Raw genomic sequence first — 27,781 nt, forward strand, 5'->3', positions numbered from 1 at the left:
CAGTCAGCACCCCATGGTAAAAACAATCCATTCTCCTCTGTTTTAACCGGCAACGTACCAGTGCGCAACTTGAAGAAAAACGTCTTCACACCCGCTGGAACTACCAATTTCCTTACTCTTTATAAAACATTTCCTCCTTGGCCTCCACTCTACAGAGATCGATATATTGGCTCAGGGAAGACGTAGTCAAGCAAATCTTTCAGCAATTTCCTAAGCGTGACATTTCAAAGGTATCCCAAACGGAACCAAGCATTCAGAAAGTGGAAAGCAAAGACCACTTCTTTCAAAAATATACTTGCACTGTATCGCATCCCATCTACAGTGGAAATAACATAGTTCGGCCAAATCGAAGAAAGCCTCACTTGAATAAAAGTCCGCAGGAAAGGGTGGCGTTGTTCTCGAATAAACAAATATTGACACCACCTGCCTCGGGTATAAGTTTGGCAAAGGAAGACCCCCTTTTCTCAAACGCAGAAATAAATTATCACGTTTAGTACTCTTCCATGATCACTGCCAAACAAAAACGGCAAAGAGACGATGAAACTTATGAATCTTAAGTCGAGAGCACAAAAGGACCTGCAGTAAATAGCACGGTTTTGAAACCAGGTATACACTACTTATGTTTGCGCGCGCGAAAATGGACAGTTCTTCTCCCGACCGTTTCTGTGTACGCGTGGACAGTTCTTGAAATTTCTCCTTCCAAAAGTCATCGTTTATCTCGATACTTGTCAAGAGGAACACCTAGGTACTTGGAAGAGACTTGTGACCTTTTTACACTTGCATGAAACAAAGGAGGGATGTCGAGTTCCTATGCTAAAGGCCCGCACATTTGTCCAGATTAACTACGCTATTGGTTACATCACAAAACCTGCGAACAACCGACATCGCATGTTCTATGCTGCTGTGATCGCTACATAAAACTGCCACATCATCGGCATAAGCCAAGACTTCACATGCTCCTATTTCTAAACCACGAATAGAGCTGTTATTTGTTACATTCTGCAAAGTGGCTCCAGGTACAGAGCGAAAAGTAGCCGTGACAATGGGCAGTCTTGCCGTAGGAATGCTCTCACGACAATTCTGTCCGTGTGCTCTCGGTTAAGAACCAGATTCGTGATACAGTTAATATAAGCCATTTTAACCCTTTTTAACATTACTTCCCCAACCAAGACACATTCCACGTTTTTAAAAAGAATGTCATGACATACACAGTTAAAGGCCTTCTCTAAATCAACCTGCAACATGGCTACTCGCCTAAAGTCAGCGTCACAGCATTCCAGTAAACTTCGAGTGACATTAACATTCGTGAAGATGGTCCGCTCTTGAATTCCACACGTCTGGTGGGGGCCGGCCAAGATGTCCATAACTGACTGCGAACGTTTGGCTAATACTTTCATAAAAATCTTATAATCAACATTAGTAAGCGTTATCGGCCGATAACCAGTAACCTGCTCAAGGTTAGCAGGATTGTCAGTTTTCGGTATAGTGCTGTATGCGCACGAGAAAATGACGATGGTAAAAAAGCCATTCTAAAGGACTCTTCGTAAACGCGTTCTAAAACGACAGAAAATTCGCATTTGAACTCGTTATAAACTTCTGCCGCTATCCCATCAGGACCTGGCGATTTCCCCAAGTGAAGATCATCAATAGCGTATTCCAATTCCGCTGTTGATACGTCAGCAGACAGGATATCAGTGTCTTCCCTGGTCAGTTGGGGTAATAGATTTAAAAATTCAGCCTGAAAGGCCTGTACATCCGCCGATTTGGAAGCGAAAAAATCACGGTAATACTGACTGAAAGCCCCCCTTATCACCTTCAGATCGTCCGTCAGAGTGTTTTCAAAGTTCTTTGATATCTTTCCTTCTAGAATATCTTTTTTCTGTCATCAAATTGCGCCAACTGGGCATATCATCTGCCAGCAAGCGATTCGTTCGCGTTCAGATTGAGGCTCCCAGAAACCTGGTCACACCGATAGCCTGAAGCTTATCTTTAACTACGCTGATAAGATCAGTGTATAGACCCGGAGCTCTAATTGCTTCTACAATTAGTTCTTTCAACGTCTGTTTTGGGTTCTTTTGCTCAGCTTTTTCAGAGTGTTTGATTTCAACGACCTTTCGATAGCCCTCATTTTGAAGTCAGCTTTAAATACCTCCCACTTTTCTGTCCAACTTTTCTCATAACTCAACCATGTTTTTCTAACACGTTCCTTGCTTCTAAAGAAACGTATTGTCCTTTAATAATTTTCAATTGAGCTTCTACAAGTCCCCGTTGAATTTCGCTTGAGGTGAGAGGTTCTTTCCCATGATTAATATGACCCAACAGTGATCGCTAAATGGAACCGGTTCGAAGATGTAGTTATCGCTACACACCTCTGCTTGTTTTTCGATACCAAGAAAGTTCTCAATTAACAGAACACAGCCCGCTAATGTACCCACTGCATGACTAGCACGCACGATATAACGCGACTTAAACTGCGCAACCACAGCGTCCGTCGCGCTCTCACACTCCATCTTTGTTTCTTGTACTGCAAGAATGTCAAGGTCTTTCTGGCACAACAAACGTGTTAGCTGGCATTGTTTACGCCTAGCTGCTAGTGCACGCCCGTTTAACGAGCAACATTATAAATTTGACGGAAGACAAGCCACGCTGAAGATCGTGAGCACGAACAGGATACAGGTGGCTTAGCAGGCGTGCCCCTTACCCCATGAGAAGGAATGATTAATCAGCGCGCCTTGCGCTGCGTACGGTAGACGCGGACGAATACCGAGACTCGGGCACATGCTTTCCTTTGGCCCCGGTGGCTCTGCGCCAATGGCGCTCGAGGCGTTGCAACCTGACCTCGGTGGAAGGTTGTGAAGGGGATGGCAACACCGTCTTGGAACGCTTAGCCAGGCCGAAGGTGTCATCTTGTGATGCCGTGTCATCCTGGACGGACTCCGCTTCGGTGTTCATGGCAGACACCTGGTCGCTCATCGGCTGTGTTTAAGTCGCGTTGTTCACAGGACCTTGCTCGTTAGGCGTCTCGCTCGATGCTTTCGCATTTTCGTCACGGACGTTTCCTTGTTACCCAGACGCACTCTTATTCCGTCAGTCAACAGGGGCCGCCGTTTCAGCTTCTTCGATGTCCATTATGTCCTCTTTATCGTCACAGCCCTCTGAGGCGGCCTCTGTCACATTGGCCTACGTACGTATGCAGTCCTCACGGACATGACCAAAGACTCCGCACTTAATGCAGCGAGGCGTCTGGCAGTCGCAGCGGATATGACCGCATCTGCGACAGCAGAGACAAACAGTTGCCCTACCGGGCAAAACAACAAGGACGATGCCCCCGTAGAACTTGAAAAGATCCGGCAGCTCCTCCACCGTGAACCCCTCTTAAGCATCATTCTAGGGACGCGTGTTGTTGACTCAGCTGATTGAAATCCTGGAACATTCCATTCCTCATGCCGAATTTCCATCGCTTCTCCAAACTCGCTCAGAGCCTTCCGAAGGGTCTCATTGGATATTTGGAATGGCACCCAGCTAATCTTCACCTTGAACTCCTTTCGACCAAGGTCAATAATGGCACAGTAGCCGCCTTTCGCACTTACGCTCCCGGCCGCATGTACACCGTCCTTCGCCTCCTGGGTGCGGAAAACCACGAGCCAGAGGTGGCTCATCTGGTAAGCACCAATGCCGCTGACATCCATCCTTCAGGACGCCGTCCTCTTCTAATGGTTGAAGAAAGTATTCTGTTCGATTGGGACGCTTCGAGGTGTCACCGTGCAAGAAAACACACAAACGCATACTTTCGTCAGACGGCAGCGTCGGAAGCAGAAGGAGTTGACCAGGAGGTGGTCCAGAAACTGATTCATCCCGGCCATCAGAGGCCGTTGCAACACCTCGCTCGGAGCGAGCAATTTCTGCCTCCGTCTATAAGGGTAGCCAATAAATAGGCGCATATGTTCGTGCGCAGGTGGCGAGGAATAACGAGTGACCACTTGCGGTCGTCGGTGCTGTAGTTCCGGCGATAGAGGAGGTTATCGCGAATCACGAAGTGGGAAGCATGGCGGCGGAGAGCACGGGATTGAGAAGCAGCCGTGGGGTTGGAGAGAAAGTCGAGAAGAGAAGCGATCCAGGGGTCAGTACGTTGCGCTGAGGGCATGTCGCTAATGTGAAGGGACGACGGGGAGACGTCAGAGGTGGAAAGGCTGGCGATCTCAGCTGGAAGTGGGCAGCGGGGCAGGGCATCAGCGTCTTGATGCTTTCGGCCGGAACGATAGACAACGCGGATGTCATATTCTTGCAGACTAAGAGCCCACCTGGCAAGGCGACCGGATGGGTCTTTCAAGGAAGAAAGCCAACAAAGCGCATGATGGTCCGTCACAACGTCAAAAGAGCGGCCATAGAGGTACGGGCGGAATTTGGCAAGGGTTCATACGATGGCCAAACACTCTTTTTCGCTTACGGAGTAAATAGTTTCAGCCTTCGTAAGTGCGCGGCTTGCGTAGGCAACAACGTATTCATCAAAACCACAGATGCGCTGGGCGAGTACGGCGCCGAGGCCGACACCACTGGCGTTCGTGTGGACCTCGGTAGGAGCGGTCGAGTCGAAATGGCACAGTATGGACGGCGCTGTGAGGAGGTGGCGCAAGGTGTTATACGCATCGTCGCACGCCGGAGACCACATCGATAAGTCGGAACTGCCGGACAGTTGTGTTAAAGGCGCAGCAATCGAAGCAAAGTTGCGAATAAACCTCCGAAAGTAAGAGCACAGACCTAAGATGCTGCGCAAATCTTTGATGGAAGTGGGTTTGGGAAAGTCTGCGAGAGCGCGAAGTTTAGCTGGGTCGTTATGAACGCCTTGCTTAGCGACAACGTGTCCTAAAATTCTCACCTGACGCGCTGCAAAACGGCATTTCTTTAAGTTGAGCTGCAGACCAGCGTCAGAAAGGCAGGTCAAAACGTGCTTCAGGCGGGATAGATGGGTTTCAAAGTCGGGGGAAAAGACGACAATATCGTCGAGATAGCATAGACACATATTCCACTTGAGTCCACGTAAAATGGTGTCCAGCATCTGTTCGAAGGTAGCAGGGCATTACAAAGGCCGAATGGCATCACAGTAAATTCATACAATCCGTCGGGTGTCACAAAAGCAGTTTTGGGACGATCGGCCGCTTCCATGGGTACCTGCCAGTACCCAGAACGTAAATCGAGGGAGGAAAAGAGCTCCGCCCCTTGCAAACAGTCCAGAGCGTCATCTATGCGGGGGAGCGGATGCACATCCTTGCGCGTTATCTTATTAAGGCGGCGGTAATCGACACAGAAGCGTATGGAGCCATCTTTCTTTTTCACAAGGACCACAGGCGATGCCCAAGGGCTACTTAAGGGCTGAATGACGCCGTTTTTAAGCATTTGGTCGAGTTGCTCTGTAATAGTCTGGCGCTCGGTTGGAGACACACGATAGGGGCGCTGCCGCAGCGGCGCGTGGGCGCCATTGTCGATGCGATGGGTGACAGTGGAAGTTCGGCCCAAAGAAGTCTGGTGAGCGTCGAAGGAGGAGCGAAATTGATGAAGGAGGTCGAGAAGCTGTGTTCTGTGCGGCAGGGGAAGATCAGCGTCGATGGAGCGCAAGAACAATTCGGTAGAAGAGCGATCTGGCGTAGAGGCAGGAGGGCTGAGCGCGTTCATGGCGAGGAGCGGTGTATCGTCGGTCTCCTCGCGGATGAGCAGAGATGCGATGGGCTGCACACTGCCGAGGCATTCACCAAAGTGCCGAGCGGTAGGGCAGGAAAACGTGTTAGAAACCAACAGTATCGAAAGGCCAGCGGACACAGTCAGTACGGCGCATGGCAGAGGGAGACACTTGCGGTGCAGAAAAGTATGGCCTGTAGTAAAGAGGATAGTGACGGCACCGATAGCGTCGCAAGACAAGTGTACAAGAACGGAAGAGCACGGGGGAATGTCGATGTCTTCGGCGGCGAGGGCTTTAACACAGGCAACTGGAGGAGTAGCGTCCAGAAAATTATTGGGCAGAGAAGAGAACCCGACTTCCGCTCGAGCACAGTCGATGATAGCTTCAGGGACGGAAAGGAAATCCCAGCCCAGAATAACAGGATGGGAACAGGAAGGCAGCACGACGAATTCTACCGTGTAGAGGGAGTCCTGAATCACAACTCGTGTGGTACACGCTGCGGACGGCTTGATGTGCTTAGCGCTGGCCGTACGGAGCGAGAGTCCAGCAATCGGCGTCTTTACCTTCTTCAAGGAACTACAAAAACTTTTCGTCCATAACAGAAATCGTAGCACCGGTGTCCACAAAGGCCAAGACAGTAATTCCCTCGACAGAAATTTCGATCAGATTAGCAGGAGATATGTGAGGCCTTGGAAAGTTCGACGGGGACGCAGTTCTCGCCTCAGGAACTGCGGCACCTAGTTTTCCTCCTGAGGGAGATTGGGGCGACGTCGCATAGGAGAAACGGAGCGGCGCCTCGGTGAAGGTGAACGGCGTCCAGAAAGGGCTGAACGGTCAGGAGAAAAAGGACGACTAGACGGCGGCTCAGCAGATCCGGAGTACTGACTCGTGGAAGGCCAGTACGCGGGAGCTGGAGGAGGGGGGGCGTAGACTGCGAGACGGCGGCGGCAAAGCCGGGCGACATGACCAGGCAAGCCGCAATTGTAGCAGATAGGCCGGTTGTCGATGGCGCGCCAGGGATTGCTGAGTCGCGGAGCCGGCCGAAGAGAAAGAGCCACCGCTCGCGCAGGTGTTGGAGGCAAAAGCATAGGTATGCGGTCGAGGTCTGGCGACGACGTCCGCGTATGTCAGCGGAGCGGCCATAGGGGGCGGCGTCTGGGCGACAACGTCCGCGTATGTCAGCGGAGCGGCGACAGGTGCTGGCGGATGGGCGGGCGGAAGAGCCTCGGCAACCTGCTCTTGGATGGCGTGTCGAAGGTCCGGAGCCAAATCTGGAGCTTGCCCTGTAGGGTTCGGCAGAAGAGAAAGCTGACGCGCCACTTCTTCCGGAACAAAGTCATTGATTTGTTGCAGCAGTGATGAGGAGTCAGGTGCTGGTGTTAGTCCAGCAAGCGACTCAACCTGTCGAAGGTGCTGTCGAGTCAGGAGCCTCTGCTTCCGCAGCTCCTCGAAGCTTTGGCAGAGGGTGACGACTTCAGCAACGGTGCGCAAGTCCCGCGCTACCAGCATCTGAAAGGCCTCGTCGTCAACAACCTTCAAAATGTGTTTAATCTTGTCAGCATCTGACATGTTCAGGTTGACACGCTTGCATAGGTCAATGACGTCTTCGATGTAACTGGTAAAGCTTTCGCCGACCAGCTGAGACCGTTCACGCAAGCGTTGCTCGGCGCGGAGTTTCCGGACAGCAGGACGACCAAACACTTCGGAGAAGGTTGTCTTGAAAGCAGACCAGGTACGAATGTCCACCTCGTGGTTCCGATACCACAGGTTCGCCACGCCGCTGAGATAAAAAATTACGTTATTTAGTTTGGTGGCATCGTCGCATTTGTTGTAACGGCTCACCCTCTCGTAAGACGTGAGCCAATCTTCGACATCCTGCTCATCGATCCCACTGAAGATGGCCGGGTCCCGTTGGCGAAGAGAGCCGGCGCAGGTAACAGCTGGGCCCACTTGCACGGCTTGATGTTGAACGTCGTGAGGCATCGCAGGTGGCGGGAGAGTACGGTTGCGCAATTCCAGGGCTGTTACCCAGCACGTCCACCAAATGTAAGGCGGGGGTTTATTTAAAAGAGCTGGGAGGAAGGAAGCAGCGGCGAGAACAATCCGAGGGCAGAAGGAAGGAAGGAAGGAAGGAAGGAAGGAAGGAAGGAAGGAAGGAAGGAAGGAAGGAAGGAAGGAAGGAAGGAAGGAAGGAAGGAAGGAAGGAAGGAAGGAAGGAAGGAAGGAAGGAAGGAAGGAAGGAAGGAAGGAAGGAAGGAAGGAAGGAAGGAAGGAAGGAAGGAAGGAAGGAAGGAAGGAAGGAAGGAAGGAAGGAAGGAAGGAAGGAAGGAAGGAAGGAAGGAAGGAAGGAAGGAAGGAAGGAAGGAAGGAAGGAAGGAAGGAAGGAAGGAAGGAAGGAAGGAAGGAAGGAAGGAAGGAAGGAAGGAAGGCCTCAGACGTTGCTGGCACATACCCAACCAGGTCGGGCACAGACACACGTCGCGATAGCAATACGGCTGACGCGAAGGGCCATCTTCTTCGTTTTCACGAGTCATCTGCTTTGTCTGGGTCCTCATCTTCATCACAACGCCTAATTTGTTCATATCATGAACTCTCGGATATCGCTTTGCGAAGATAAGCAGGTTATCTTTTTCTCCGCTACCATTGTTCATTTTGATGAGGGATTGCGAAATTCTTCATATAACGCATTAATTATATGAGACCGTGAAAGACAGTCGGTTTTTTTCATAAATTTCATTGCATTGGGATTTAAGGTACTTTTCAATGTTTAATAAGGCTAAACTTTTATAAACAGATGTCTTCAAATCTTTACCAAATTGACAACGTGCGAGCAAAGAGCAATGAAATCGTTCCTACAACTTGAGATTCCCGAGTAATGTGTATTGTCATTCTTTATAGCCTGTTCGAACCCTGTACTGGTAGGCATCGTTTTATTGTTATTTTTTATGCAATATATAGCTTTAATTCTGGTTTGGTTTATGAGGGTTTAACGTCCCAAAGCGACTCAGGCTATGAGAGACGCCGTAGTGAAGGGCTGCAGAAATTTTGACCACCTGGGGTTCTTTAACGTGCACTGACATCGCAGAGTACACGGGCCTCTAGAATTTACAGCTTTAATTCTGTAGTAAAAGAAAGTTCCATATGGTGTAATACAGTAAGTTATACTGATTCACCTAATGACATCTGTGTTACCCTTACGTTGAATATGGCTGTATCTCTAAGGTTCTAAAGCAGCTCTGAGTCCACTACACAAGTACTTCACGCCACTGTTTTCGATGAAAGGTCACATAAATGAACCCAAGATACTTGGCCACTGCTCCAAATGCAATGTAACAACTACGCAAGGATTGCAATACGAATGATTTAAGACAAGCGGCTCAATTAATACAACTTATTTCGGCGGGTTGCTGAAAAGCATAAGCTTTATTTTCTGGGATTATGTAATGTTGGGACTTTTTTCATTACGTTGAAATCTGTGTCACCCGCCGAAAATTTTTTACGTCCCGAGCCCAGTCGTGGGATATCTAGAGATCTAGTGCAGTGTCTTCTGCATATAAGAACATTATTAATGCGTTTTCAACATCCCAAAGCACATACACAAGTAGCGAATGTTATGGCTCCAGTGTACAGTAGCGAGTAAAAACGATTATGGTGATGACGTCCACGTAGCGGTGAAAATCGCATCATGCGTCTGGCGAGGCGCCATGCTTTGCATTCACAGTTGACACTTTTTATATAATGGCGTGCTCGCGCGAAGCGTTGCTATCGGCCGCTCCTGTGGCCCGTCAGTGGTGCTAATCTTTTTTGCTCGCGACTGTACTTCCTTTTGAATCCCGAACTCTGCGCGTTTAAAGTGGCTGTATTTCTCCTCGATTTTAAAACACTGCGGTCTATCCACGAAATGCCCCTGATTGAATGGGTGAAATTTATGTCTCAAACCAAAATTTTCTTGATTTTTAGTCTCTCTGACAACATTTCTGTTTGTTAAACTCGGGTTAGTATCTTAAGAACCACACCTTACAACACATTGACGTTGTAGGGTAGATGACAGCATCAGATGTTATTTTTTTTATTGGTTTTGGGGGGAAAGGAAATGGCGCAGTATCTGTCTCATATATCGTTGGACACCTGAACCGCGCCGTAAGGGAGGGGTAAAGGAGGGAGTGAAAGAAGAAAGGAAGAGAGAGGTGCCGTAGTGGAGGGCTCCGGAATAATTTCGACCACCTGGGGATCTTTAACGTGCACTGACATCGTACAGCACACGGGCGCCTAAGCGTTTTTCCTCCATAAAAACGCAGCCGCCGCGGTCGGGTTCGAACCCGGGAGCTCCGGATCAGTAGTCGAGCGCCCTAACCACTGAGCCACCGCGGCGGGGCATCAGATGTTATGAGAACCCGGTGGCTTGAATCTGTTCATTCTGCTTGTGATATTTCATAGCACTGCTCCTGTCTACTGTGGAAAGTGCGGTGTCTGTGCTCATGACCAGGTCGTCTTGTATTCGGAACAGTCTGTATCTCGAGCACGACGCCTCTTATCTATCGTGCAAATAAACTGTGACTGGGTAGCGCTTTGCTACAAAGCTTTACTGAGTAAATTAAATTATGTTTGTCACAAAACGGTGGCATTTTTCGCCATGAAAAGTTTTTGCTATCGTTTCTTTCATTGTAGGCTGCTTTACACGCCCCATTAAGCTGTTTTGCGGAATTCCTATTCTTATTTCTCGATCATTCTGTTCAGTGCAAACTGCTGCATCTGTTCTGTGACCATATATCATGATCGCTGCTACAAAGAACAGGACACTGTAGGAAAGCATGTGATATCAATGCCGACAGTCGAAAACGACTTTCAGCGCCAATGAGGTTCTTGTGCGGTCACATAAAATATTTCACAACAATCAGCGTATTTTGTAGCTAGTGATGAGGTCATCGTTAATGCATATTTTTGGATCGAAGGATGAAGACCAGCACAGACCAATGCCTTACTTTTGTTTAACAGGCACTGCTGGTGGTTCACATCATATATGGTAGATTCATTTTCAAATGACGCGACGTTTTTATAAACGTACCATTCAAATACCATACCTTCAAAAGTTTCTCGTTCTCTAGTCTAACTGCGAGCGAAAAGAATTGTCCTTCCTTTATATATATGTTACTTCTGATTGTAGTCGAAGAGTTGGTCTTTCCTCTTGTCGGGGCGTCAACCCGGCCTCCAAAACCAGTACGCACCCTCGCCGACACGCGGAACGTGTCTTGGTAGTCTAGCTTCACTTCTGTCCAGCCGCTGAAAGCAGTGAAGAAAAAAAAACTTGCTTCAATTTATGCAGAGTAGATTGAGTCAGGTGTTACGTAAAGAGAGGCTTCCAAGCGCCTTGTGGTTCAGCCAAAGTGTTCTTCTGAAGGCGCTAAATGTGATGTCTTAGCTGGTGACCATACAAGTGATAAATAAAATCGTCCTAATGATGTCGCTGGACGTGATTATGAGATGATAGTGCCGAAAACTAAATGGCATGCTGCATGGTTCTGCATTTATGAGCGAACAGAGCGTCGGATCACAGCGAGGAATAAATGGCGAGAGTATGATTCTAATTATAACGTTATAGCCCCTATCGCATAGCAACAATATCTACTGCGACAATTCTTTCGCCTCGGAATGCAATCGTAAAGGTGGAAGAAAGGACATACCACTCAGTTTATAGGTTCTCGCAAGGAATCCTGTCCCTTCCAAGCCCACTCGGTCTGCGTTCTCTAGCGGAGCATAGCGGAGCAAAGATGATGCCTTAAGGCGCTTCGTTCCTTCATCCATGGGACAACGCGGGTGACCTGTTTTGATCTGTGGCTACTCGGTCACTTTTGTATACAGCGGCGTCTTTTATTTCAGACGACAAATCAAGAGAGGCATTGAGATATCTATTTCTTTCTGCGATGAATAGTTTTATTTTTATACTGCCAGTTGTTTCGATGGGACTATTGTATGTGGCGTAAAGCTATACCGCTGAGGATTTTTTTCGAAGCCATAGCCGATTCAGAATAGGCGGAGGTACTTTATTCGTTTCCTTTAAAGAGCGCCCTTTATACGCGCGTCGTTTTTAATGAGTAGTTCGGCTGTCGCAAGAATTTGGTCGCGCTAGTGTTCAACCCCAGCTGCACACTGCCCTCTAACACCCAGAGAAAGGAACCGTGAAATAATAGCAGAAACGAATTTGCTCAAGAAATTCACTGAACTTCGATAGCGTTCCTACGTAATTTTTTTAGTAAAGCGTCCAGAATAAAACAAATAGCGGATTTGTTTGGTTGATTCGTTCAGGCGTTCATTCCCGAAATAAAACGCCCTTTGTCTCTCTCTAACGAAAGCGGTGTACTGCAGAAGGATTCACACCGTGTTAATAGTCCGGCTCTCAGCCTTATACCAAGGTGTCGGCATAAGGAATCTCAGTTGGATTGAGCTTTTTAAGGCAACGTGGAGGCCACCACATATTACTGCCGCAGTCTCATGCTGTTGGAGCCACCTTCCTTTAGCAAAGAAGAATTTGATCAACCTCTGTCCCACACGTAACGAGCGATGTCTGGCGACAACCGTGGTTCAGAAGTTTGAGAATAACTCCTATATGTGGCTAACTGGACACCAGATATTCAGTAGCTGCTGATGTGGTTAACTGAAAATATAATATTAAATCGCTGCAAAGACACCGCGCACCACTAGGGACGTACAAGAACTTTACGTATAGTAAAATAAGTAAAACATGAACACTCGCATGCTATATTTTTCTACTTTGTTCCCAAACATTATGGTGCGACCAGACAAAAAATATTTACTTTGTAGAGTTAGGTTATTTTGATACTGCACCTGAAAGAGCGCAGCTGAAAAAATTGTATTTGTTCTTGGGCGCGGTTCGTGTTTCATTCCACATTGACTGCCTTAAGTTTACATCAATACTGATGACAGTGATACTATGGTGTTGGAATGGGATATGAATCGTCCATAAACTGTACATGGGCTTACGAAACCTCGTTGTGCATCCTCCTGAATTAATTCAAAATGTCGGGTGTCCTTTCACACGAACTTTTCTTGGACAGTAGACACGGTTTTCTTGATTTTAAGTCAACCAGTATTCATCAGTCAGGTTCAGTTAACCTCACCCTCAGCCGCCAAATTTCTTAGCCACTACGACACTACGGTGGTTACGATACCAATAGAGGTTCTTTGAATCCCTCTCGCGCCAACAAGGCGTGGTGCAAATCGCCTGTGTTTATTTCCTTGCAGCAGTCGCGATTTTTTTCGAGCGAATACTAGGCTAAATAGGAATGCCCTACGTCCAGATCATTAGCATCGTAAGGCATCAAGCCATATCATTTTAGATTCACTACACAGGAACACCGCGTTTTCAGTTCAACTAACACAGTTTTAGGAGTAAAAAAACATGCTTATTTTTGCCGTCAGGCAGACGAGCGTGTCAGCCGGCCGCCACTGTGCAGCTGAATGCGGTGAAAATTACGTAGCAACACTCTCAGCGACAACTCGTTTAGTAGCCGTGCTATGATTCTGAGATTAATATTAAATGGTTTTACGTACGTTGGCGGACATTTAAAGTGAAGAAGCGGCATTTCTAATTCGACATTCGAGAGTTTGTAAATGCATCGGCGGTACAAAAAAAAATTCAAGTGCCACTGTTTGGACTTTGCTCGCTTCTAAGAATAGCTTGCCATGTCAAGCAGACAATGGTACGAAACATAATTGCAGAAACTTTTGCAGGATAATGAGCAAGCACATAATTAGGAAATCGCTCAGTTCACGAACTTAAGGCACTGAATTCAATGCTTTCTTGCGATAATTTCTCGGCTATCTTGAGAAATCACTCAATACCACCACTGTCTGTTATTTTTGTACACGTGCCTTAAGCAGGCAAAAGAAATCTCATATAACCTCAATCGCATTTATCCGCTCAAACTCCCCTTTTGTTTTCAAGGTCTTCATAATCACCTGAAAAGTGCACACCATAAAAGTGGCGCGCTTCATCACCACGTATGTATACTTGTCAAGCGTTACCAACGCATAAGTGGGCCTAAATATGAGCTACAATTTACCATTGAAAACTGAAACATGACGAGGAAAAGGCGGGAGTTTTTGTTTAGGCAGTCACAAAACAAATGCACTGTTTTTGCCATTCAATATTCACACTTAGGAGACGCGACAACATGATCTCTGTATTTCTATTATATCGGAATCCTTGTTGGTATCCAAATGACTATAAGGGACTTACTTTAATGATACGCAGTATGCGAACACACGAAACGTGAAGCCCACTGCCTTTGGCCCAGGCCTTGGAAATGAAGTCTCGCTAGTGATGTCCTTCAGGTTCTGTAATTGAGAGCAATGGTCGTTATGCATTTGCTACTTTTTTTAATATCTCTGCCGCTCTTCTTCCTGGCACGCGAATAAATTGCATGTAAAACGTGATTACCAGACCAAGCGGCAGCGCGCTGAATCGAAACAATACAAATATACCTTCACTATATACGATAAACAGACAAAAATAACATAATAAGGGCTCCTTAATACTTATGTGAGAAAAGGCATAAAACATACTACAAAACAGACGTTCAGTCAAACATGATAGAAGAATCACTAATTCTGTATTGAAAAAACTTGCGTTTGAAAGAGTAGGCGAATAGGAATATGCATAATCGCTTTGGCTTTATAAGATTAACGTCCGAAAGCGATTAACGCTATGAGGAACGCTGTATTACTGGGCTCTAGATAATTTCAACCATATAGGGTCTTTTACGTGCACTGGCATCGTACAGTACACGAAAGCGTCAGGTTCAATCACGCCTGCGATGGTCGCATTTCGATGGAAGCTCAGTGGTAGCGCTCGGCGGTATCGATAATGTTACAGAACCCACCGTGGTTGAAGTTATCCTGAGCACTTCACTACGGTGTCCCTCACAGGCTGGCTCGCTTTGGTATGTTAATGCTTTAAAGCCAATCCAAATGTGCCGTGATCCAAATAGAAGACCCTCCAAGCCTACACACAATTTAGTAGGGTTGGTGCCGAAGACAAGTTGAGAACATGAATATTCTCTCCTCCAAATCGATAAACTAAATCAACCGTGGTAGAATTTTATGGAACGTATCACACCTCCAGTGCATCATCACAGTTTTCATTGGAGCATCTGTGGTGATAGCAAATTTCCACCCATTCGCAAAAGAAACATTTTCCCAGGAGAAGAGAAAACAATTCAGCATTAGTCGAACGACCCTCGATCAGATGAAATTGTCACAGTGGCAACAAAAAAGTGCCAAGCGACGACGAAACAATTGACACTGGGGCCCACTCTCACTCTTCACACCTGTCTTTCCTCTGGGCGCTGATATCATGTCCTGTGGTGAAAGGCCGCCTGTGTGTACTGCCATCGCACTTGAACTGGGGAATCCAGTTCAAAATTATCACTGCTGCTTTACTCCTACGGCACGTTTCGACAATCAACTTAAGAAAGCCACTTAGTCAGCATCGACCAATACACCACACTGATCTGCAAAAGCCGCTACCACTTGTCTTTGGCGAGACGCGCTGCAACCTCCACCACCTGAAAAGATGGCCACAAGGCGAGAGCCTCGTCTTAAGAAAGGAAGGAGGCCATAGCGCTTCTTTAAAGCTCTCCAACAGAACAGCAGCGATTTGACGGACACCTGCCTGCACCCCGAATCGACAAAACACAGCGCACTCTGGAACGCTACGCAGTGCAGAACAGAGGATCTCTAGAGCGCCAAAAGCAGACCGATTTTAAATAATGAGAACAAGGGCCAACCGGCGTAGTCAAGCCAGATAGCCTCATAGAGTTCTCGATAAATTCATTGAGGCTACCTTAGCAGCAGCCTTCCAGCGCGTTATGAATGCAGTTCTGGCTGGCTTGATGTGGTGAATTTGTCCTCCTTACTGAAAGGACCCAGTGCCTTAATTTGGAACCTATAAATTTTACTAAACGTCTTCTGAATGTTCTCTAGGTATTTTTATCCTCGGATATAACACTAAAGCAAGAAAAATGAAGCATTACTTAAGACCAGATTGTTTTGCCCAAACAGTGATCGTAGAGGAGTAGACCTGTCCCGCAAAGAGGCGGCTAGTGTCGCAATTTCCTGAAAATGCAGAAAAGAAGCAAGTCCGCATAAATGTGCGCTTGAGTACTTATGATGATTCTTTAGGACATTTCAACGAATACCAGCACGGCACACACCAAGCAAACGAAGCAGCGATGTTGCGATGAGAAGTGGCAAGACAGCAGCATTCAAAGCTGTTCTGCAATGCGTGCAACCTGCCCCACCACTGAAATAGAACAAACGCAAAGCGCAAGTAAGGCACCAACAAGATGGAACGTTTGCGGATTTAGGTCCTGTGCTTTTCTAGGGACCGAGGGACTCGAAAGATTTATAGCATATGCCATTCGCTTATACGAGCAGGATGCTCGTTAAAATTTTTCACGGATCTTCACCTGTTTTTATATCTTCTAGAAGTTTCCTTGGCTCTGCTTGTTTTATCGCTGAAACCTGAGACCCGGGCACTTCAATTTCGATATCAGTATGATTCACAATTCTTGGCGCAAGCCTTCCAAAATAAAACTGCCTGTCGCGAGTCACTGTGGATTCAATGTCGGATGAGCACTTTAATGGCGCCTTCCTCCTTCCCGCTTCACTGTTGTCTAAAATCATTGTTTCGCACTACGAGCTTGAAAAATGCAAAATACCTTCGTCTCCCAGTAAGTTCAGGCACCACTATCTCTGCTTAAACGAGCACGAAACGGTTCCCTCGTATAAAGAAAGCTTTCGTCACGGTAAACAAGCTGCATATTTAAGCCAACAAAAAGAACAAAATTTGTGGGTTCAAGAATCCAGGCCGGTATACACACAGGATGCCTTTTTCGCACACCAGTGTTAGGCAATAAATTCAAACTATATTGCTGGAGCAGCATTTTTCCTCAAGCCGCCCTCGTCACCACATAGCGCTGCCGCTACGTTGCGAGCACATTACGACGGTGTGGTGACACGTGTGGTTGCCCTGTCTGCAGAAGTAAACAAAAACAATGCGTCCATCCTTCTAAGCCGAGTGCAAAGAACCGCTGGTTGTATTCGAATTTCTTACTCGTCCTCCTGGATGCCTGAGCTTTAAATCTGTCTCCTCGGGTATTAGCCTGAACAGTGGCCACTATCAGCAGCACAGCGCCTCTGCTACCCTTCTGCAGGCGCAAGGCTCCCCTAGAGGAGAAAGCCATAGCATTCAACAAACAAGGCGCGATAACATTTGCCATGCCGACACCCTATCGGCTGACCGACGCTTCCTTCGCGCCGCCACAATAGCAGCGTGAAACTCAATCAGTTCGGAAAGAAATCGTGTCCAGTAGCTTGTCGCTTAAAAAAAAAAGCTTGGCCACTGAAACTGCATCCGGAACTTATGCCGCTGATCCAGCTTCTGGGCACAAGCGGCCACTTTGTGAGAAAGCTCTCCAGCCGGGCTCTTAATTCACGTGGCCGCGGAATAGTTCGAAATGGTTACTACGTGCTTCTTCTCAAGCTATACCTCTCTCACTGAGTATTCGTATTGGATTTCGCCGTTCCTGTTTATTTCTCCTCCCGCGTTGCCTTCTTGCGGCTTATGGCTTGTGGAGGGAGGCAAATTGGTGGTTTGGTGGTGGGAGGGGTTCTTGGGGGGCTCTCAGGAGCCTAATACAGTCGATGATTGGATTCTCAGTAGTACGGAGAAGTACTGGTATCATAATAAACTGAATTGTACGGTATGTGCTTGTTCACAGAAGGTTGTGGCCAAATACTACAGCAGGGTGGCCCCTGCTCTGGTGAGGGAGTGTATTTTCGGTTCTGGTCACCGAAATCAGGCTGCGCCTCACGCCTGGTTATGCAATTTTATTGACATGCTCTTTTTTCAAACCCGGTAGAGAATTGTGCGAAACCGGAATTAAAACCCCGGTCTTCTTGCATGCGAGGCGGACGCTCTCCCTCTACGCCATCGCTGCATTTGCTTTTTCTATGAACAAACCAATTAACCCTCGGCCCTCAGTCTCTAGCGGCTGTAGACCTACTGACCAACGAGGCGGTTAGACCTGCCACGCAGCGGAGTGTGCTAAGAACCTCTATCGCCGAATAGGCCACCACTGGAATAAGAACCTGGCAACGTTAAACGCTAGATCCTGACCATGTGAGGCTAGCCTAGCAGTGCTGTTCGAAGAACAAGCGGGCATTCAATCGGATGTCACAGGGCTTAGTAAAGTAAGGAAGACAGGTGAGGTGTATGTAGTACTCAAGGACGGGTGTATACTGTGCTATTGCGGATTAGCGGATAGACAAAACTAGGCGTGAGATTCCTCATTAATCAGCATATAGCTGGCAACATAGATAAGTTCTATAGTACTAACGAAAGGGTGGCAGCTATTGTTATTAGTTTCAATGGGTGTACAAGCTGAAGGTGGGGCAGGACTAAGCGCCTACATCCAGTTATGATGACCAGACCGTCGAACGCTTCTATGAAAACGTGGGATCGGCAATTAACACAGTAAAATCACAGTACACTGTACTGATGGGCGACTTCAATGTGAAGGTGGGCAAAAAGGAGGCTCGCACCAGGCGTCAGGCTACTATGAGCGGTTCTAGGACTAGCTGTGTAGAGTTATTAGTAGAGTTCGCGGATAGAAATAATTTACCTATTATGAATGCTTTCTTTCGTAAGTGCGTTAACAGGAACTGGACCTGAAAGAGCCTCCATGGTGAGACTAAAAATGAAATCGACTTCATACTATAGGCTCAAACAGGCATCGTTCATGATGTGGACGTCCACGGAAATGTGCGTTGTGGCGACCACAAAAGGGTAAGGTTGTCCCGCCGAACAGTATGAGGCCGGCACAGTGAAAGAAAGTATTGATTTACCGGCTGAAGTTTTAGAATGTATGATAAAGTGCAGCCGAACCGCACGTGGCGCCGGCGCGACGAGGGAACACAATTCAGCTGCAGTTCGGCATCATCATCTACGGCAGCTGGTGCTGCTTCTGCTGCGTAAAGCCACCGTTGCTGCTACAGTAGACCCCCCCCCCCCCCCCCCGCTAGTGAAGGAGTCCGGTGAAGCTGGGACCCGGAACGATACTTTCCGCTTCTGAGGAGTGGCAAAGAAAGATGGCGCGGGAGGGCAGCCGGCCGGTTGGGGCAGAGAAAGCCACATAAAGGTCCAGTTGGCGGGGCGTCCTCTGTGAAGGCTGGTTTCAAGTGGTCGATTGAAATGATATCGGTGCGCCCATAAATGTCGACGATGAAGAACTTCCATGTTCTTTCGAGTACGCGGAAGGGGCCGTCGTTGTGGCGCTGAAGAGCCTTGCGGATCGGCGAACAAACACGTGCGCGCAAGTCGCAAGTTCGTATGGAACATGTGAAGACGGTCGACACTGGAGTCGGAGATGTGGCGCTCTGAGACAACGGCAAAAATAGCGGAGCTGCGTCAAGTAATCGGTTGGTTTGGAACTTGTAGATGTATCGGTAGATTCGAAAAATTCGCCACAAAAACGCTGAGGTGAGCCGAAGACAATCTCTTCCGGAGTGCAACGAAGACTTTGTTTCAGTGTAGCACGGAGGCTGAGCAGAACCAGCGGTAGGGAGGCAGTCCAACAGGTGGTGTCGAGTTGGGCTTTGAGGGATGTTTTCATCAAATGATGGAAGCGTTCGATCATACCGTTGTCGGTGGGATGGTAAGCAGTAGTTCTGATTCGAAAAGTTGCACCTAAAGTCATAAGGTTATTGAAAAGTGAAGACTCAAACTGGGCGCTACGGGCAGCGGTGATGGTCGAGGGAACCACGCACCAGCAGACCGAGCCGGCGACGAAGGTTCTGGCGATGATGTCACTGGTGTCGTCAACCAGAGGGAACGCTTGGGGCCAGCTAGTAAACCGATCGATGCAAGTAAGGAGATACGACTGTAAAGCGGAAGGTGGCCAAGGACCGAAGATATCGATGTGGACGTTGTCCAAACAGGCTGAGATCGGAGGGAACAAGCCTAAGAGAGAGGCCGTGTGTCGCTTAGTCTTAGACTGCTGGTAAGCCAGGCAGGCACGGGCCCAGGCGCGCGTCCTTGTTTATGCAGGGCCAGGCTTAACGGTTAGTGAGAAGATGCTTTGTGCAGGGCATCAAAGACAAGACGGCGAAAGACAGAGGGGACCAAAGGGCGCGGAGTGCCAGCCCAAGTGTCGCAGATGATGGGGACGGGGCACGTAGGAGGAGAATTTCCCGGAGAACCAGCGAACGAAGGTTCTTCCGAAGGTCCATAACTTCCGAATCGTGTTGCTGTGCATATTCGAGGGCGGTGAAGTCGAGGTTCGGTACTGGAGCAGCAGAGGCGAGGGAAGCAGTAACAGAGCATCCGCCTTGGCTGTATCCAGATCTTGCACATGTCTGACATCGGTCGCGAATTCTACCACGTATGAAATCGGACGAATTTTACGGGGCGAGAATTTACCGCTCCCCGATTTGATGGCAAAAATAAGTGGTTTGTGGTCGGTGACGATGTAGAACTGCCGACCTTCTAGGAGGTGCTTGAAATTCCGCACGGACATGTACATGGAGATAAGTTAGCGGGCGAAAGTACTGTAGTGGATTTCGGCAGCTGAAAGCTTGAGGGAGAAAAAGATAGAGGGCTCCGAGAACCATCCGCGAGCTGGTGTAGCAGAGCTCCAAAACCGGAGTCGAAGGCGTCGGTCATGAGGTGTAGGGGTGCATCAAGGCGTGGGTGGGCAAGGAGAGTCACGTCGGATAGTTTCCCTTTGGCAGCCTGGAAAAAATCCACAGCAGCTGAAGACCAGTTCCGTTATGCGGATTATGCTTTCCTGCCTTGAATAATGTCTATCAATGGTTTTAGAAGAGTAGCACAGCGAGGAATAAAACGGCGATAAAAATTGATATGGCTGAGAAATTCACAGAGCTTGCGGATTGAGGCAGGCTGCGGAAAGACTTGGATGGCCTGGACTTTTGATGGGAGAGGCCAGATGGCGGAGCGGTTCACACGGTGACCAAATAAGTCAAGCTCCGACTTACCGAATTCACATTTTGCTCTCTTGGTGATCATGCCGTAATCAGAGAGACATTTAACAAGCTGCCGGAGGTGTTGCAAGTGCTGCTCTGTATCGCAGCTGAATACGAGTAGGTCATCGATATAGTGATGCAGAAGGGGACAGCTTTTGTAACTGTGTCCACGAAGTGTTGAAATATCTGGCCAGAGTTACGGAGGCCAAGTGACCTGCGGAGGTATTCGAAGAGGCCTAATAGTCTGATGATTACAGTTTTGGGAACATCGGATGGTTCTGTGGGGATTTGGTAGTAGGCCTTGACGAGATCGGTTTTAGAGAATATTGTTGCGCCCTGCAGCGCGGCGGTAATATCTGCGATATGAGGTAGGGGATAACGGTCTGCTACTATAGCGTTGTTGAAGACGCGGTAATCGCCACAGGGGCGCCATCCCTGGGGATTTTTTCGGTACCATGTGCAGAGGGGACGCCCATGGTCTAGATGAAGGGCGGATAATGCCGAGCTCCAGGATATGTTCGAACTCGAGGCGGGTGATCTGTAAACGGTCTGGCGCAAGGCGACGGGCTCGAGCGTGTGTGGGCGGGCCAGTGGGCATAATGTTATGCGTGATCTAGTGTTTGACGGGAAGTAAGGAGTTCGAAGGATGGAGAAGCGAAGGGTATTCTTCCAGGAGGATCTCGTAGGCGTATTGGTGTGGGCTGGGTATACTGACAAGTGGTTCTCGAAGACCGAGGCCCTTAACAGAGAGGTTTGTCGCGCCGTCCACGAGACACTTGACCAGCACGAGATGTTGGCCAGAAGATTGTAGTGGCGCAAGAAATCAGCTCCGAGGATTGGGTAACGTACTTCCGCTACGAGAAAACCCAGCGGAACACTTCGGAGGCCCAAACAGAGTGTGAGACCATGTTCGCCGTATGTAGCGATCGGGGTGAGGTTTGCGGCTTGTAGCGATGGGCCAGTGTGGCGAGAAGGTGAGGATGTAATGCTGCAGGTGAGCACGCTCACCTCTGCTCTGGTGTCGACAAAAAAACGGAGGCCCGATATGTAGTTGCCAATGAAGAATAAGCGGCTGTTCTACGGGGTGACACCACTTGCCGATTCTAGTGGTGTCGTGGGAAATTTCCCTGGAAGCGACTGGGAGGAGTACACCGACGCGCTGCTTCGCCAAAGGTGCGGTGATACCAGCACTTGCTGGTTTGAAGAGATAGGGCAACACTACGTCGGGAAGGCGAGGTCTGGTGACGGGAAGCCGAAAGAGAGCGGGAGGTCGACAGTGCGGCGATTTGGTCGGAGAGACGTGTGATCTGGGCGTGGAAGGCGTTACGGAGGGTGTGAAGGTCCACGCGGGAGGGAAGAGATGATGGCGGGGTGGAAGGCTGGGATACTTCGCCGAGAGAAATTTTGCAGTAGGAAACGTTTACGACAGAATCCGCCAGCTCAGCGAGCTTCTTCAAAGACAACCCCTGGGCGGGTACAAGCACCAGGCGGACCGACGACGGCAAGCGCTGAAAGAAAAACTCACGCAGGAAGGCTGGGTCAAAGATTTCAGCCTTGTGGCCCAGGAGCTGCTAGAGCCGGCGCAGCAAGTGTGTTAGTTTGCGGTCACCCAGTTCTTCGGAGGAGATGAGCTGCTGCAGGCGGCTATATTCCGAGACAGCTGTTCGCTTGATGAGTCTAACAGGCAACTTGTCATACGAGGCCGAGGCGGGCGGAGTTATGAGAAAGTCGCGGACATCGGCGGTCATCTCAATTGGTAGCGACGCAGCGACGGGATGAAACTTCTGCGTCTGGGTGGTGCTGCGGCCAATAGTGAACTAGCTCTTGACTTGAGCGAGCCAGAGTTGAGAATCGGCTTCCGAGAACTGGGGAAGGCAAAGGGACAGAGCAGAGACTGCGTTGGAAGGCCCGGCACCGGGCATGGCGGAGGCGTTGTCGTCGGCGTTGGCCATGGTAGGAGCGGGTGTTCGAGCGGACGTCCAGGTCCCCAGATTGCCGCGCCAATCAGTATGAGGCCTTCACAATGAAGGATATGATTGATTTACTGGCCGAAGTGCTAGAACGTATGATGATGTGCAGCCAAACCGCGCGTATCACCGGAACGAGGAGGGAGCTCAATTCAGCTGCAGTTTGACGTCATTATCTTCGGCGGCTAGTGCTGCTCCTGGTGCGTAAAGCCGCTGCTGCTGCTACAAGGTCTCCAATTAGCTCGGACTTGAAGAGGGAGCGGAAGGAGCTAGGGAAAAGGAAGCCCATTAACGAATTAGCGGTAACAGGAAAATTGAGGAATTCAGGATATCACTGCAAAACAGATATTAAGCTATAGCTGATGAAGACAATCTTAATGTTCACACAATGAAGGACAATCTAACAGCTATCATTACGGAGTGCGCAGTAAAAGTAGGTGGTATGGCAGTTCGACAGGATATCGGCAAGCTATCTCAGCAGCCGAAAGATCTGATTAAGAAACGCCAAAGCATGATGGCGTCTAACCCTACAGAGGGAATAGAACTAGCAGAGCAGAGCTATCGAAGTTAATAAATAAGCGAAAGGTAGCCGACATAAGGCAGTTTATTATGAAGAGGATGAAGCAAGCTATAAAGAAAGGCGGCAGCCTAAAAGCTGTAAGTAGAAACTAGGCTTATGTAAAAACCAGATTTATGTTTTAAGAGACAATGACGGCAATGTCATTAGAAATATAGATAAGAAAGTTAAAGTAGCCGAAGACTTCTACATAAATCTATACATTGGCATGTGTAAACAAAACGGTATTGAGAGGGACAGTAGCCCACAACAATGCGTCATCCCGCCAGTAACGAAAATAAGAGGATGTAAAGAAAGCCTTAGGAGCAATCCAAAGGGCAAACGCAGCTTGTGAGGATAAGGTAACAGCAAATCTGTTGAAGGGTGGAGGGGAAATTGTGCTAGAAAAACTAGACACCCTCTATATGCAGTGCCTTATGACCTCGGCCGTATCAGGAGCTTCGAAGTACGCAAACATCTTAATTCTTAAAAAACGAGACGCCAAGGACTTGAAAACTTACAGAGCCATCAGCATACTGTCCGTTGCCTGCAAAGTATTTACTAAGATAATCGCTAATAGAGTCAGAGCAACCTTAGACTTTAATCAGGCAGCTTTCGTAAAACATATTACAGGATAGATCGTACTCACACTATCAATCAGGTGACAGAGGAATGAGCAGAATACAACCATGCCCTAAATAGAGCCTTCATTGATTACGAGTAAGCATTTGACTCAAAAGACATGTCAGCTGTCATAAAGGCATTGTGGAATCAGGGTGTAGAAGAGAATTACATCAAAATACATGGATATATATATATATATATATATATATATATATATATATATATATATATATATATATATATATATATATATATATATATATATATATATATATATATATATATATATATACGTACATATAGCAACTGCACAGTTGCAATAGTCATCCATAAAAAATCAGCAAGAAAATTGCAATAAGGAAAGGTGTCAGGCAAGGAGACACGATCTCGCCAATGCTATTCACTGCGTGCTTGCAGGAGGTATTACGAGGCCTGAATTGGGAACAGTTGGGAATAAGAATAAATGGAGAATACCTAAATAATCTGCGATTTGCTGATGACATTGCCTTGCTGAGTCACTCAGGAGGTGAACTGCAAATCATGATCAATGAGTTAGACAGGCAGAGCAGATCGATGGGTCTAAAAGTTAACATGCAGAAAACCAAGGTAATGTTCAACAGCCTAGCAAGGGAACAACAGTTCACAATTGGCAGCGAGAGCCTAGAAATTGTGCCGGAATACGTCTACTTAGGACAGGTAGTGACAGCTGATCCAGATCATGAGAGGGAGATAACTAGACGGATAAGAATGGGCTGGAGCGCATATGGCAAATTCTCGCAGATCATGAGTGGCAGTTTACCAATTTCCCTCAAGAGGAAAGTGTACAACAGCATAATCTTACCGGTACTCACCTACGGGGCAGAAACGTGGAGGCTAACGAAAAGAGTTCAGCTTAGGTTAAGGACAACGCAGCGAGCCATGGAAAGAAAAATGATAGGTGTAACGTTAAGAGATCGGAAGCGGGCAGAGTGGGTGAGGGAACAAACACGGGTTAATGACATCCTAGTCGAAATCAAGAGAAAGAAATGGGCTTGGGCAGGGCATGTAATGCGAAGGCAAGATAACCGCTGGTCCTTAAGGGTAACGGAGTGGGTTCCAAGAGAAAGTAAGCGTAGCAGGGGGCGGCAGAAGGTTAGGTGGGCGGATGAGATTAAGAAGTTTGCAGGCAAAGGGTGGATGCAGCTGGCAAAGGATAGGGTTAATTGGAGAGACATGGGAGAGGCCTTTGCCCTGCATTGGGTGTAGTAAGGCTGATGAGGATGATGATGATGATGATGATGATGATGTCACTCCGGAGGTGAACTGCAAATCCTGATCAATTAGTTAAACAAGCAGAGCAGAACGGTGGGTCTGGAAAACATTCCGAAAACCAAAGTAATGGTCAACCGTCTAGGAAGAGAACAGCAGTTTACAATTGGCAGCGAGATGTTGGACGTGGTAAGGGGATACGTCTACTTGGCGCAGGTAGTGGCTGCAGATCCGGACCATGAGAGGAGAACTAGAAGGATAAGAATGGGGTAAAGCGCTCATGGCAGGTTCTCTCAGATCATCAATGGTAGTTTACCAATATCCCTCAAAACAAAAGTGTAGAACAGCTGTATCCTGCGGGTATTCACCTATGGGGCAGAAACGTGGAGGCTAACAAAAAGGGTTCAGCTTAACTTAAGAACTCTGCAGCGAGCCATGGAAACAAAAATGATAGGTGTAATGTTAAGAGAACGGAAGCGGCCAGAGTGGGTGAGAGAATAAACGCGTGTTTATAGCATCCTAGTTGAAATCTAGAGGACAAAATGGGCTTCCGTAGGGCGTGTAACGTTAAGGCAAGATAACCGCTGGTCCTTAACGGTTATAAAGTGGATTCCAAGAGAAGGCAAGCGCAACAGGGGGCGGCAGAAGACTAGGTGGGCGGACGAGATTAAGAAATTTGCAAGCAAAAGGTGCGCGCAGCTGACAAAGGATAGGGTTGATTTGAACCACATTGGAGAGGCCTTTGCCCTGCAGTGGTGTACCTGGCTGATGATGATGATGATGGTATGTTTGGTTTAACACCTCTAAGTAGAGACGTGGACTACTATAAGGCTGCTGCAGAGGGCCTTAGATTGTTTTTCCCACCGGGAGTCCTCTCGCATGCGCAAAGGTCTCTCATTTCAGTGGTGTCTTACCTTCCCTATGAGCTTAAACGTGGCCGCGGAGGACAGGATCGAACCCATGTCCTCATGTTCGGCAGCATTTTGCCTTAACATTCTTGTACACGTTACGCAGAATAAGTAACCCATTACAATTACTCTGCTACAGTGGTCAGTTGTAGCTCCGGAACAAAGGCAGATCAATTTGAGGAAACTAATCGATAACTACCGCGTTATTATCCTCCCAACTTTTATTGCCATAAAGCGAACTCAGAATGCACTGTGCTACTGCGGCTTCATTGATGTTTTGTTACACCTTGTTAATTTTTACCTTTCGAAGTTGTCTTTACCAATTTTCCAAAATTGCCTCGCGAAGAGACTAGCAGCAATGCTGAACCCTTAAAGCAAGTGCCAAAAGAAAGGCCAGTATTATAACGTATGAACACCTTGCTCAAGGGCTCGTGGTTGCGCATTGCTTCCTTTGCGAGCGCATAGCTTCGTTGTTGCTCTATGCTTTGTCCGTGAGCCTCTGAGTTTGCATGAGATTCCATAGCACACAGCGAGGAAGTGTCTCAATACGAACGTTAAACTTCTCATAAACGACTTTTATTTAGCGCTTACAGCTTTATACAGCAACGAGCAGGGTACGAGCAGGGTGTTGTGCCCCTTTCTTGTTGTACGCGATGAAACCTCATGTCGATTGCCCACAACCCCAAACCCTAACCCCTCTGAGTTGGATGCAGTGAGGAAGTAAGCAATGGCGTCTTCTGAGAGGGGGGGGGGGGGGGGGGCGGGAGAAAGCGGTGCTTGCAGAGCGTTCACGTGATGTATCCCGGTACAACCACTGCCCTAGAAAATGGTGGTGACCCGGTTATGGTGTGGACATGATCTTGCGCGACGCTTCTTCACAGTCGATCCAGTTTATAACGATGGAAACACAACCGTGTTTCCCGGTAAGTACAGGTTCTTTAAGTTGCAACATTCCTTATTTCTTTTTGAGAAAAAAATTAAGTAATTGCCAGTAATCAAATACAGGAAAACCTAATGAATTACCCGAAAGGTTACCCTTTGAAAAAGTAATGAATTAATTACACAAATTCTAAGAAAATGTAACTCATTACAAGTAATCCAATAACTGCAACGCGTTCAGAAAAATATTTGCCCTCACTGCTAAAAGAGGAATACCAGAAAAGCAAGAATAGAAAATAATACTTATAAGAAAGCATCAACTCAGTTTCTTCCCTGCCTTAATACAGCATGGTGAAGTTGGCGTATTTGCGTTCAGAGATGTCCAGCCGTGTATCCCTAGAATGTGTTTTAAAGTTACGTTGCCAAAAACCTTAGTGTACCTACCTGAAAGTAGAAATGATGGCCGCTTCTATTAGCGATTTCGCTCCTAAGAGCCATTTGCTCAACCGGGACGTCCCTGAATATGTTGAATTTGGACATCTTCTGTCTGTGCCAAGCGTATCTTGAAAGCGCAGGGCAGCAAGCACTGTCTTCAGCTCTTGCTGAATGAAAGTGGGGGAAGCGCGAGAAATTTTCTGGAACATACGCGCCGTTTCAAGCAGTTGATGCATAAGGAGCAAATGTATCAATCTGGCATCTGCATAGGGGATGCCTCTATAGCAGCAGCTGAACAAATTGACATGTAGAGGCCATACATCCTCCATAGAAAAATGCAGTACTTGCTGTGGGCCCCGCAGGACTGTGCCTTAGGAACGGCAGCAGAAATACCTAATACAGCAGAAACATTCAAAACAAAATTTAA

The 27,781-nt window shown here is 47.8% G+C and overlaps 1 protein-coding gene across 2 annotated transcripts in view; it reads right to left on the reverse strand.

Moving 5' to 3' along the window:
• The window catches only part of LOC144104987 (uncharacterized), a 108,373-nt gene extending 80,857 nt beyond the window's left edge, over positions 1-27,516 (reverse strand). The window contains exons 1-3 of one of the 2 annotated variants that reach the window (XM_077638207.1): positions 27,364-27,516; positions 13,932-14,029; positions 10,756-10,954 (exon numbers count right to left, since the gene is read on the reverse strand). In XM_077638207.1, the coding sequence (XP_077494333.1) occupies positions 10,756-10,954; positions 13,932-14,029; positions 27,364-27,459 (393 nt within the window). In that variant the 5' untranslated portion in view covers positions 27,460-27,516. The remainder of the gene's footprint in view (positions 1-10,755; positions 10,955-13,931; positions 14,030-27,363) is intronic. The other variant, XM_077638208.1, reaches the window with a different exon arrangement.
• Positions 27,517-27,781: the final 265 nt, after the last annotated feature.

This window comes from Amblyomma americanum, chromosome 9, assembly GCF_052857255.1.
Source record: "Amblyomma americanum isolate KBUSLIRL-KWMA chromosome 9, ASM5285725v1, whole genome shotgun sequence".
In the NCBI taxonomy this organism is placed as follows: domain Eukaryota; kingdom Metazoa; phylum Arthropoda; class Arachnida; order Ixodida; family Ixodidae; genus Amblyomma; species Amblyomma americanum.